Here is a 13,495-nt window from a genome sequence, read left to right as displayed (position 1 = left end):
ATACAGCTTTTCCAGCAATGAGCTGCGGCTTCAGGTGCAGAGAGTGTATACACTTTTATACTGCTGCCTGGCAAGAGACCGTGAGCGGCAGCCACATGAAGCTTCACATAGCTTAATTTCACAGCGTTTCTCGTGGTGCTTCACAGGCACGGGTGAGTGTTTTGTTGAATCGGATAAAAACTGACCACTGAAAACCCAGCTATGCGTAGTTGCCACCACTCAAGGCAACAGAGTAAAAATCGTGTGGTAAAACAATGTATTCAACCATTGCAAGATTTTAACCATTTAAAGTAGAGCTGCATATTATTGCATCAGTATGATAGCAATATTACTTCCTAATGGCTACATTGGACAATGAAGACCTTTCAAAATGACAGCTTCCCACCCGGGATAAAAATGTTATGCCTCCTTACTTTACTATTAGCTACCTGCACTGAATTTATTGATAAGGGCATTTGTTAATACATTCATTTCAAGGTACTTGTTAATGATATGGGTGTCGTACCTATCACAGAAGGCATCTCCTCAGTAGCTCTCGTGTATGTCTTCCCCACGCACACATGAAGTCTCCCCACTTGCTCATGAAGCGGATGACCAAATCCCTGGAATTCCAGGTGGGCGAACTTTACAGTGGCTCCCATATAATTAACAAGTACCAATATCTGCACATGCAGCAGCAAATTAAGTGGGAGTTGCAGGAGCAGACCATTTACAAGGAGGAAGGAGGAGAAGAAAGAAGTTACAGTTAACACACCAATTAAAGCATACATTTACCAGTTCTCAGCAACTTAATAAAGGTCACCACGTATACAAGTATGGTGGACACCCTGTGAATCCATAGCTCACAAAGAACCATTATAAAAAAACACTAATTATAGAAAAAAGTTCAAAAGTAACTCTTACTTAGAAGTAGACCGTGACATAACGCAAGACTGTTTCATACCTAGTTCAGTTCTTGTTGCCCCAAAGCCGTCATAAATCCTCAAGTAGCTGGAATGACAAGAATCAACATCTTCAATATCAAAGTCTCCAAACTTCAGCTGAATCTTTTCACCAGGTTTCACTTGGACTTTCCATTCACAAACGGTGCTGTTTGGGTAGGTGTTTGGATAGTTTTTCGATGTAAAAGTTCCACTTTCTGGGCCGAAAAAGGTGTAGCCACATCCATCACCTAGAACACAAAACAAATAAATAAACTGAACAGTCCTGAAACACCGCAATGCTCAATAACATGATTGTCACTACAGTCCAGACAGTTTATATTTGGGCAAATAAAGCCATAAAAACAGATTTGCTAATACGGTCCTTTAAAAGGTAATATACTGTTACATTTGCCTATTTTGAGAAATAACATACCGGAATAAAAAATAAATAAATAAAATAAAAACCTTGTGGAAACTGAATGATAATTATGTAGAATTGCTCAGACAGGCCTCGGGGCACCAGTCTGCCATGTCTGTCTGCTTTTATACCGGCTTGGGAAATAAGCTTAGGAAATACCGTAATAGGTGGTGACCTGACAGCATGATGTTCATGCAATTATTTTATAAAAGCGCCAACAGCGGGCTGGGGAGATCTAATCTATCTATTAGAAATAAAAAAAAATAGTAGTTAACAATAAAATAAAAAAAATAAAAAAAACATACGTCTGACTTGGATGACTATGCTCTTACTATTACAGGTTGAGTCTCCCTTATCCAAAATGCTTGGGACCAGAGGTATTTTGGATATGGGATTTTTCCGTATTTGGGAATAATTGCATACCATAATGAGATATCATGGTGATGGGACCTAAATCTAAGCACAGAATGCATTTATGTTACATATACACCTTATACACACAGCCTGAAGGTAATTTTAGCCAATATTTTTTATAACTTTGTGCATTAAACAAAGTGTGTCTACATTCACACAATTCATTTATGTTTCATATACACCTTATATACACAGCCTGAAGGTCATTTAACACAATATTTTTAATAACTTTGTGTATTAAACAAAGTTTGTGTACATTGAGCCATCAAAAAACAAAGGTTTCACTATCTCACTCCAACTCAAAAAAGTCCGTATTTCGGAATATTCCGTATTTCGGAATATTTGGATATGGGATACTCAACCTGTACTGTGTAACCCATTAATAATTTTGAGGCGGCTGTAAAGTTTTTATGAACCTCCATATCTATATAATAAAACTGATTACTGTATGTGTATTATTATTCTCCTTTATTTATATGGCGCCACAAGGGATCCGCAGTGCCCAATTACAGGGTACATAAAGAAAATCTTTAAGCCTGCCAATATAAGCCACCTGCCTTCATGGACCAGCTTTGACCCAGTGGATGTAAAGGACACTGCTGAAATTGCCCGGATTTTGCGTCCCACCACCTGTGATCTGGACCGGGCCTCAACCAAGCTTCTAATAGGTTGTATGGATATAATTGGTCCTGTCTTTGCAAAAAAATTTCAATGCTCTTTGCAGACAGGCATTTTTCCTGGACCCCTAAAGGAAGCAATTGTTAGACCTCTTCTTAAAAACCTAATTTAGATCCCGACTGCATGACCAACTACAGACCGGTATCAAACCTTCCTTTCCTAGGAAAGGTTATTGAGAAAGTGGTTGCAAATCAACTGGAAACCCGCTTGACAACCCATGATATTTTTGATCCATTCCAATCAGGATTCAGGAGAAGACATAGCACTGAAACAGACCTGGTGTGTGTGTTAAATGATCTTCTGATGGCAAGAGACAGAGGTGACTGTTCAATATTAATCCTTCTGGATCTCTCTGCAGCATTTGATACCGTGGACCATGGGCTTCTGATTGAGCGACGAATACATTTCTGTGGTCTAGATGACACAGTCCTAAGCTGGTTCAAACCATTTCTCACAGGCAGGTCACAGAGAGTATCGTCTGGAGTATACTCATCACCATCAGTGCCATTGCCATGTGGTGTCCCACAATGTTCTATACGATCCCCCATGCTTTTTGCAGTATACATGCTCCCGTTGGGTGAAATAATCAGGCACCATGGCCTGGTCTACGACTGCTATGCAGATGATACACAACTGTACTTGTCCTTTGGTCCGGGCAATGATAACCCAATTGCAACACTAAATGGCTGTCTAGCTGAGCTCCAGGAGTGGATGAGCGGCAGTTGGCTGCGACTGAACCCGGATAAAAACAGAGGTCCTTATGGTAGGACCGCAACATCAAAGGACAAGACTGCAGCATAGCCAACCAACTGGACTTACAGTTGGGGATTCAGAATTACAGACCACTGATCGTGTGTGGAATCTTGGTGTTGTCCTGGATGGTGGCTTGACACTTAAACATCAGATATCAGCCACAATCAAATCCTCATTCTTTCACCTGAGGAACATAGCCAAAATCAAGCACTTCCCTCAGATGATCTATCAAAAGTCATCCATGCATTTGTATCATTTCGATTAGACTACTGTAATGCCCTCTACCTTGGTCTCCCAGCAAAAGAATTGCACAGCTTACAGCTGGTGCAAAACACAGCTGCCAGGCTGTTAACCAACCAGCCCCGCTCTAGCCACATGACACCCATCCTCTACTCCCTTCACTGGCTGCCTGTAAGATGGCGAATCATCTTCAAGATTGGCTTACTGAGCTTCAAAGCCCTACATGACCAGGGTCCAAGGTACCTGAAGCAGCTACTGACCCCATACTGCCCCACTCGATTACTGCGATCTGTAGATGAAGGACTTTTAGCAGTACCTTGAATCTCCTGTAATTCATCTGGGGGTCGAGCTTTTAGTCATGCGGCTCCGACTCTATGGAACTCCCTTCCCTGCACAGTGTGAGAGGCCCCAACTATGGTATCCTTCAAAAGTAGACTCAAGACTTTCCTGTTTACTCAGGCATTTCCATAGTGTCCCTTTTAGTATCTTCATGCTTCTGTATTTTATGAAAATGTACTTCATTATTTTCTGTACTATATTATGCTATGTATCTGTTAAGCTCCTTGAGTCCTATTGGAGTAAGAGCGCTATATAAATAAAATTATTATTATTATTCTAAAATAATCAAAAACAGGAAAATAGTGACTTACAGTCGAAGACAATATAGGACAAGTACAGGGTACATAAACATAGCTACATCAGCAGATGACACTGGAATAAGTATCAGGTGGCAGAAAACCAAGGGATTTGGTGTTGTCAAAGATGGTTTAAGTAAGAGAAGGATAAGCACATGAGGGGTTGAGGGCCCTGCTCGTGAGAGCTTACATTCTAAAGGGGGGCGGCTGACAGACAGGGGTGACACAGATAGGGTAGACAGTGAGCGAGGAACAGAGGGTTAGGCGTGTACAGAGGGTGAATGTGTATTGCGCACCCCGCAGGAACCCATGAACAGGTGGAAACCGTAACGGAACAGGACGGGAGCTGACCCAGCAGACACTTATTACATTTGTAAGTATTGCATAACCCATTACTTTCTGCTTTTACTGTGCACAGACCAATCAGAAGCCAGAAGCACATTGGTCATCCTGCTCACAGACTTCAGCAGCACTTTAAAACAAACTTTTTGTGACCCTGCCACACAAAATCGGAGTAACTTTTTAAACCGAGAACCTGTCACGTCACTCATATGGTCACTGTTATACTGAAAACAAGCTAGCTAAATCACAGATAATCCAATTGTAGTATAACTTAAACCAAGCAAAGCTGCTACATTGCTACAGAGTACTATTCCACAGTAACTTTTCTGTTCACATTTATTTGCAGGACTTCCCATCTGAGTATTACTTTCCAGACTCACACTGTTCAGAGATGTAACCGGGTTACTTTTGTTCCTTTGTGTTTGGGGAAAATGGGGTGTGTGTGTATATATATATATATATATATATATATATATATATATATAAAATAAGAATTTACTCACCGGTAATTCTATTTCTCGTAGTCCGTAGTGGATGCTGGGCGCCCATCCCAAGTGCGGATTGTCTGCAATACTTGTATATAGTTATTGCCTAACTAAAGGGTTATTGTTGAGCCATCTGTTGAGAGGCTCAGTTATATTTCATACTGTTAACTGGGTTTAATATCACGAGTTATACGGTGTGATTGGTGTGGCTGGTATGAGTCTTACCCGGGATTTAAAATCCTTCCTTATTGTGTCAGCTCTTCCAGGCACAGTATCCTAACTGAGGTCTGGAGGAGGGACATAGAGGGAGGAGCCAGTGCACACCAGGTAGTACCAAATCTTTCTTATAGTGTGCCCAGTTTCCTGCGGAGCCCGTCCATTCCCCAGGGTCCTTATGGAGTCCCCAGCATCCACTACGGACTACGAGAAATAGAATTACCGGTGAGTAAATTCTTATATATATATATATATATATATATATATATATATATATATATATATATATATATATATATATAAGAATTTACTCACCGGTAATTCTATCTCTCGTAGTCCGTAGTGGATGCTGGGGACTCCATAAGGACCCTGGGGAATGGACGGGCTCCGCAGGAAACTGGGCACACTATAAGAAAGATTTGGTACTACCTGGTGTGCACTGGCTCCTCCCTCTATGTCCCTCCTCCAGACCTCAGTTAGGATACTGTGCCTGGAAGAGCTGACACAATAAGGAAGGATTTTAAATCCCGGGTAAGACTCATACCAGCCACACCAATCACACCGTATAACTCGTGATATTAAACCCAGTTAACAGTATGAAATATAACTGAGCCTCTCAACAGATGGCTCAACAATAACCCTTTAGTTAGGCAATAACTATATACAAGTATTGCAGACAATCCGCACTTGGGATGGGCGCCCAGCATCCACTACGGACTACGAGAAATAGAATTACCGGTGAGTAAATTCTTATTTTCTCTGACGTCCTAGTGGATGCTGGGGACTCCGTAAGGACCCTGGGGATTATACCAAAGCTCCCAAACGGGCGGGAGAGTGCGGATGACACTGCAGCACCGAATGAGAGAACTCAAGGTCCTCCTCAGCCAGGGTATCAAATTTGTAGAATTTTGCAAACGTGTTTGCCCCTGACCAAGTTGCAGCTCGGCAAAGTTGTAAAGCCGAGACCCCTCGGGCAGCCGCCCAAGATGAGCCCACCTTCCTCGTGGAATGGGCTTCCACTGATTTAGGATGCGGCAATCCAGCCGCAGAATGCGCCAGCTGAATTGTGCTACAAATCCAGCGAGCAATAGTCTGCTTAGAAGCAGGAGCACCTATTTTGTTGTGTGCATACAGGATAAAAAGCGAGTCAGTTTTCCTGACTCCAGCCGTCCTGGAAACATAAATTTTCAAGGCCCGGACTACGTCCAGTAACTTGGAATCCTCCAAGTCCCTAGTAGCCGCAGGCACCACAATAGGTTGGTTCAAGTGAAAAGCTGATACCACCTTAGGGAGAAACTGGGGACGAGTCCTCAATTCTGCCCTATCCATATGGAAAATCAGATAAGGGCTTTTAAATGACAAAGCCGCCAATTCTGACACACGCCTGGCCGAAGCCAAGGCCAATAACATGACCACTTTCCACGTGAGATATTTCAAATCCACGGTTTTAAGTGGTTCAAACCAATGTGATTTTAGGAAACTCAACACCACATTGAGATCCCAAGGTGCCACAGGAGGCACAAAAGGGGGCTGAATATGAAGCACTCCCTTTACAAAAGTCTGAACTTCAGGAAGTGAAGCCAGTTCTTTCTGGAAGAAAAATCGACAGAGCCGAAATCTGGACCTTAATGGAACCCAATTTTAGGCCCATAGTCACTTCTGACTGTAGGAAGTGCAGAAAACGACCCAGTTGAAATTCCTCTGTAGGGGCCTTCCTGGCCTCACACCACGCAACATTTTCGCCAAATGCGGTGATAATGGTTTGCGGTTACTTCTTTCCTGGCTTTTATCAGCGTAGGAATGACTTCCTCCGGAATGCCCTTTTCCTTTAGGATCCGGAATTCAACCGCCATGCCGTCAAACGCAGCCGCGGTAAGTCTTGGAACAGACAGGGCCCCTGCTGTAGCAGATCCTGTCTGAGCGGTAGAGGCCATGGGTCCTCTGATAACATTTCTTGAAGTTCCGGGTACCAAGCTCTTCTTGGCCAATCCGGAACCACGAGTATCGTTCTTACTCCTCGCCTTCTTATTATTCTCAGTACCTTTGGTATGAGAGGCAGAGGAGGGAACACATAAACCGACTGGTACACCCACGGTGTCACTAGAGCGTCCACAGCTATCGCCTGAGGGTCCCTTGACCTGGCGCAATATCTCTTTAGTTTTTTGTTGAGGCGGGACGCCATCATGTCCACCTGTGGCCTTTCCCAACGGTTTATCAACAGTAGGAAGACTTCTGGATGAAGTCCCCACTCTCCCGGGTGTAGGTCGTGTCTGCTGAGGAAGTCTGCTTCCCAGTTGTCCACTCCCGGAATGAACACTGCTGACAGTGCTAGTACGTGATTTTCCGCCCATCGGAGAATCCTTGTGGCTTCTGCCATCGCCACCCTGCTTCTTGTGCCGCCCTGTCGGTTTACATGGGCGACTGCCGTGATGTTGTCTGATTGGATCAGAACCGGCTGGTTTTGAAGCAGGGGCCTTGCCTGACTTAGGGCATTGTAAATGGCCCTCAGTTCCAGAATGTTTATGTGTAGGGACGACTCCTGACTTGACCAAAGTCCCTGGAAATTTCTTCCCTGTGTGACTGCGCCCCAGCCCCGAAGGCTGGCATCCGTGGTCACCAGGACCCAGTCCTGTATGCCGAATCTGCGGCCCTCTAGAAGATGAGCACTCTGCAGCCACCACAGTAGAGACACCCTGGTCCTTGGAGACAGGGTTATCAGTTGATGCATCTGAAGATGCGATCCCGACCACTTGTCCAAGAGGTCCCACTGGAAGGTCCTTGCATAGAACCTGCCGAATGGAATTGCTTCGTACGAAGCCACCATTTTTCCCAGGACTCGTGTGCAGTGATGCACCAATACCCGTTTTGGTTTTAGGAGGTCTCTGACTAGAGATGACAGCTCCTTGGCTTTCTCCTGCGGGAGAAACACTTTTTTCTGTTCCGTGTCCAGAATCATCCCCAGGAACAGTAAGCGTGTGGAAGGAACCAGTTGTGACTTTGGAATGTTTAGAATCCAGCCATGCTGTTGTAGCACTTCCCGAGATAGTGCTACTCCGACCAGTAACTGCTCCCTGGACCTCGCCTTTATTAGGAGATCGTCCAAGTACGGGATAATTAAAACTCCCTTTTTTCGAAGGAGTATCATCATTTCGGCCATTACCTTGGTAAACACCCTCGGTGCCGTGGACAGTCCAAACGGTAGTGTCTGGAATTGGTATTGGCAATCCTGTACCACAAATCTGAGGTACTCCTGGTGAGGAAGGTAAATTGGGACATGCAGGTAAGCATCCTTGATGTCCAGGGATACCATGTAATCCCCCTCGTCCAGGCTTGCAATAACCGCCCTGAGCGATTCCATCTTGAACTTGAATCTTTTTATGTATGTGTTCAAGGATTTCAAATTTAAAATGGGTCTCACCGAACCGTCCGGTTTCGGTACCACAAACAGTGTGGAATAGTAACCCCGTCCTTGTTGAAGTAGGGGTACTTTGACTATCACCTGCTGGGAATACAGCTTGTGAATTGCCTCTAGTACAGCCTCCCTGCCCGAGGGAGTTGTCGGTAAGGCCGATTTGAGGAAACGGCGGGGGGGAGGCGCCTCGAATTCCAGCTTGTACCCCTGAGATACTACTTGAAGGATCCAGGGATCCACCCGTGAGCGAACCCACTGATCGCTGAAATTTTTGAGGCGGCCCCCCACCGTACCTGGCTCCGCCTGTGGAGCCCCACCGTCATGCGGCGGATTTGGAAGAAGCGGGGGAGGACTTTTGTTCCTGGGAACCTGCTGCGTGGTGCAGCTTTTTTCCCTTTCCTCTGCCTCTAGACAGAAAGGACCCGCCTTTTCCCCGCCTGTTTTTCTGGGGTCGAAAGGACTGTACCTGATAATACGGCGCTTTCTTAGGCTGTGAGGGGACATGGGGCAAAAATGCTGACTTCCCAGCTGTTGCTGTGGAAACAAGGTCTGAGAGACCATCCCCGAATAACTCCTCACCCTTATAAGGCAAAACTTCCATGTGCCTTTTAGAATCTGCATCCCCTGTCCACTGCCGAGTCCATAGACCTCTCCTAGCAGAAATGGACAATGCACTTATTCTAGATGCCAGCCGGCAGATTTCCCTCTGTGCATCTCTCATGTACAAGACTAAAGGGGGGTACTCACGGGAGAGATGTGTGCTGAGCGATCTTAACACAGACCGCTCAGCACAGCGCGATGTGCTGAGCGAGGGGGAAAGCCGACGGGGGGCCGCTCACTTCACACAACGGTGAAGTGAGCGACCCGCTAGATTGAGCCTGCATGCAGCTCAATCTAGCATCGGCGATAGCGATGCGCGGGGCCGCGCATCACTATCGCTGGAGGGCATACACACGGCAGATCCGTGCTTAAAATCTAAGCAATCTAGCAAGATTGCTTAGATTTTAAGCACGGATCTCTCCGTGTGTACCCCCCTTGAGTCTTTTATATGCTCTACGGTTAGCAATATAGTGTCCCTGTCCAGGGTGTCAATATTTTCTGACAGGGAATCTGACCAAGCAGCAGCAGCAGCACTGCACATCCACGCTGAAGCAATAGCTGGTCTCAGTATAACACCAGTGTGTGTATATATAGACTTTAGGATAGCCTCCTGCTTTCTATCAGCAGGTTCCTTTAGGGCGGCCGTATCCGGAGACGGTAGTGCCACCTTTTTAGACAAACGTGTGAGCGCTTTATCCACCCTAGGGGGAGTTTCCCAACATGACCTATCCTCTGGCGAGAAAGGGAACGCCATTAGTAATTTTTTTGAAATCACCAATTTTTTATCAGGGAAAGCCCACGCTTCTTCACACACTTCATTTAATTCTTCAGATGGGGGAAAAACTATTGGTAGTTTTTTCTCCCCAAACATAATACCCTTTTTTGAGGTACCTGGGTTCATATCAGAAATGTGTAAAACCTCTTTCATTGCCTCAATCATGCCACGAATGGCCCTAGTGGACATTAAATTTGACTCATCGTCGTCGACACTGGTATCAGTATCCGTGTCGACATCTGTGTCTGCCATCTGAGGTAGTGGGCGTTTTAGAGCCCCTGATGGCCTTTGAATTGCCTGGGCAGGCACGAGCTGAGAAGCCGGCTGTCCCGCATTGGGCATGTCGTCAAATTTTTTATGTAAGGAGTCGACACTTGCACGTAATTCCTTCCATAAGTCCATCCACTCAGGTGTCTGCCCCGCAGGGGGTGACATCACATTTATAGGCATCTGCTCCGCCTCCACATAAGTCTCCTCATCAAACATGTCAACACAGCCGTACCGACACACCGCACACACACACAGGGAATGCTCTTAAAGGAGACAGGACCCCACAAAAGCCCTTTGGGGAGACAGAGAGAGAGTATGCCAGCACACACCAGAGCGCTATATAATGCAGGGACTAACTGAATTATGTCCCCTATAGCTGCTATAATATTTACTGCGCCTCAAATTTGTGCCCCCCCTCTCTTTTTTACCCTTTTCTGTAGTGTAGACTGCAGGGGAGAGTCAGGGAGCTTCCTTCCAGCGGAACTGTGAGGGAGAAATGGCGCCGGTGTGCTGAGGGAGATGGCTCCGCCCCTTTTTCGGCTGACTTTTCTCCCGCTTTTTTCTGTATTCTGGCAGGGGTAATTACCACATATATAGCCTCTGGGGCTATATATTGTGGTTATTTTGCCAGCCAAGGTGATTTTATTGCTGCTCAGGGCGCCCCCCCCCCCAGCGCCCTGCACCCTCAGTGACCGGAGTGTGAAGTGTGTATGAGGAGCAATGGCGCACAGCTGCAGTGCTGTGCGCTACTTTGGTGAAGACTGAAGTTTTCTGCCGCCGATTTTCCGGACCATCTTCTTGCTTCTGGCTCTGTAAGGGGGACGGCGGCGCGGCTCCGGGAACGAACACCAAGGACGGGTCCTGCGGTCGATCCCTCTGGAGCTAATGGTGTCCAGTAGCCTAAGAAGCCCAAGCTAGCTGCAAGCAGGTAGGTTCGCTTCTTCTCTGCCCCCCTCCCTCGTTGCAGTGAGCCTGTTGCCAGCAGGTCTCACTGTAAAATAAAAAACCTAACATATACTTTCTTTCTAGGAGCTCAGGAGAGCCCCTAGTGTGCATCCAGCTCGGCCGGGCACAGAAATCTAACGGAGGTCTGGAGGAGGGCCATAGAGGGAGGAGCCAGTGCACACCAGGTAGTACCAAATCTTTCTTATAGTGTGCCCAGTCTCCTGCGGAGCCCGTCTATTCCCCAGGGTCCTTACGGAGTCCCCAGCATCCACTAGGACGTCAGAGAAATATATATATATATATATATATATATATCTTTCTTGTTAATCTTCTAATTTGATTGGTTTATAGCAAGGATGGGGAACCTTAGGTCCTCCAGCTGTTGTTGAACTACACATACCAGCATGCCTTGCTACAGTTTTTCTATTCGGCCATGCAAAAACTGTTGCAGGGCATGCTGGGATGTGTAGTTCAACATCAGCTGGAGGGCCGAAGGTTCCCCATCCCTGGTTTATAGCATGAGATTAACAACAAATGCAATTGTGGAGATTTATGTGTGGTTAAGTTCCACTGTGATGTAAGATAATACACTACCTTCTCTAGATGCTACATCAAAGCTAGTCCTTCCACTGACATTTATCAGCTCTCAGCTACTCTAAGGGGTATATTCGATTAGGGTCGAAAACTGCAGTCTGTCGAAAAGACGTCAGTTTTCGACTTTTTAAGGTCGAATAGTGATTCGACCTATTCAGTCCCATCAGTTTTTATTCGACAAGTCGTGGAATTCGACTTGTCGAATAGTACGTCAATCGGCGGTATAGCTGCCGATTCAGGTACTTTTGAGTGAAACGGGGCCAAATTCGACAGGATTAGGCCACGTTTCTGACCATCTCAGTCCGACATAAAAAAATGTCGGACTGAGATGTAGGACCCAGAGGAGGAGAGGGGGGGAGCCGCCGGGAGACCGGGGGGACGGGGGGCCGCGGGCATACAGCACAGCACTGCAGCAGGATGTCTCACAGCCGCGCCGCTCACGGCAGCGTCCACCTGGCTCCAGCAAGTGATGTCACGCTTGCTGGAGCCGGGTGGACACTGCCGTGAGGTCGGGCGGCTGTGAGACAACCTCCTGCAGCGCTACTGTAACGCTGCTCTCCTCCGTCTGCCCGCGGCTGTCCCTGCAGGTCTCCCCGCGGCTCCCCCCCACCCCCCCTCTCCTCCTCTGGGTCCCTCATCTCAATTCGACTTTTTAAAAGTCGAATTGAGATGATGAGATTGAATAGGGGTTGTTGGATCCATTCCGACAAATGCATGTCAGAATGGATCCGACCCTAATTGAATCTACCCCCAAGTGTACACACTCTGGCAGTTTCTCTCTCTCCAAGGCGCAATCAGATCCTGTCATTTTTTTCAAACACAGCCTGTAACAAGACAGTTAGGAGAGCACTGGCAGGTACTTTCTCTCTCTTCACGGCTTAGTGCATCTCCCAAATAATGCCTAATGTTCCAGGCTGCAAAACAAAAAGGGAATTTATTTTGATTGAAAATTATAAAATAGAATATTTCTTAAAATTTCTAATTTTATCTTTTGACATGCGTGGAAAGCGTACACAGTTTATGGTAGGGTATATAAATGGATGAGTAAGCACTACAGTAGATTTCTGATCAGCAATAAACTGGACAGCACCATTCCACATTTACATTACATCTCCTGCTTAACCACAATCCTTAATAAGCGTATAACTACTGTAATGTGATGGATAAACAGAAAGATTGATTGGCTGTCGCTGTGATACTATTTGTTATGAAGGATGACATAAATTGCTTTTCATCCGCACAGCTCTTAGCGTATCCAGACCATTTTCCAGGAACACTTTCTTGCTGGCCAAGTGCATCTAAGTGTGCAGCGCCTGAATATATAAGTCGAAAACCAGATTGCATTTAGCTATTCTGTATTCCAGCGTGTGCTCGTGACCTGGAAACCTTCCACCACAGACTCTGCGGACACGTGAGAATCATCGCAGCAGCAAAACATGATGCCGCCTTCAGTAGGTCTTGTAGTGGAATGCTGGCCCGGTGCCCACAGCATGGGCTTCTCTCAGGAAATGACACAAGTCTGTATTTTTGGATCAATGTTTTTCTTCTCCTGAATGAAAGTCATCTTACTTTCTGCGTCCCTATTTATACTCATTGTTTTCTTGTTTTGCCTAATTATAGCGATCGCTACACACGCTGAAGGCATGCTCTTGGCATCCGCTTGACGGGAAGTATTGCTTCCCTCATGTTTAAGAGGTGGGGAAAAACAAGAGCTGTCAATATGACTATTAGTGTATTGTGTAGCAGCGCTGTATATCTTTATAGCACAAGGACAACAGCAAATGCCTAACGCCCT

General features: G+C 46.0%; 1 protein-coding gene across 2 annotated transcripts in view; it reads right to left on the bottom strand.

Annotated features, from left to right (window-relative positions):
* Window positions 1–13,495, bottom strand: part of DCBLD2 (discoidin, CUB and LCCL domain containing 2) — a 213,890-nt gene that overhangs the window by 139,211 nt on the left and 61,184 nt on the right. Inside the window, exons 1-2 of one of the 2 annotated variants that reach the window (XM_063956269.1) lie at window positions 944–1,029; window positions 506–662 (exon numbers count right to left, since the gene is read on the bottom strand). In XM_063956269.1, coding sequence (XP_063812339.1) covers window positions 506–641 — 136 coding nt within the window. In that variant the 5' untranslated portion in view covers window positions 642–662; window positions 944–1,029. Of the gene's footprint in view, window positions 1–505; window positions 663–943; window positions 1,172–13,495 lie in introns of those variants that run through there. The other variant, XM_063956268.1, reaches the window with a different exon arrangement.

Source organism: Pseudophryne corroboree, chromosome 2 (assembly GCF_028390025.1).
Source record: "Pseudophryne corroboree isolate aPseCor3 chromosome 2, aPseCor3.hap2, whole genome shotgun sequence".
Taxonomy (NCBI): domain Eukaryota; kingdom Metazoa; phylum Chordata; class Amphibia; order Anura; family Myobatrachidae; genus Pseudophryne; species Pseudophryne corroboree.
This window is presented reverse-complemented; position numbering and strand designations above follow the sequence as displayed.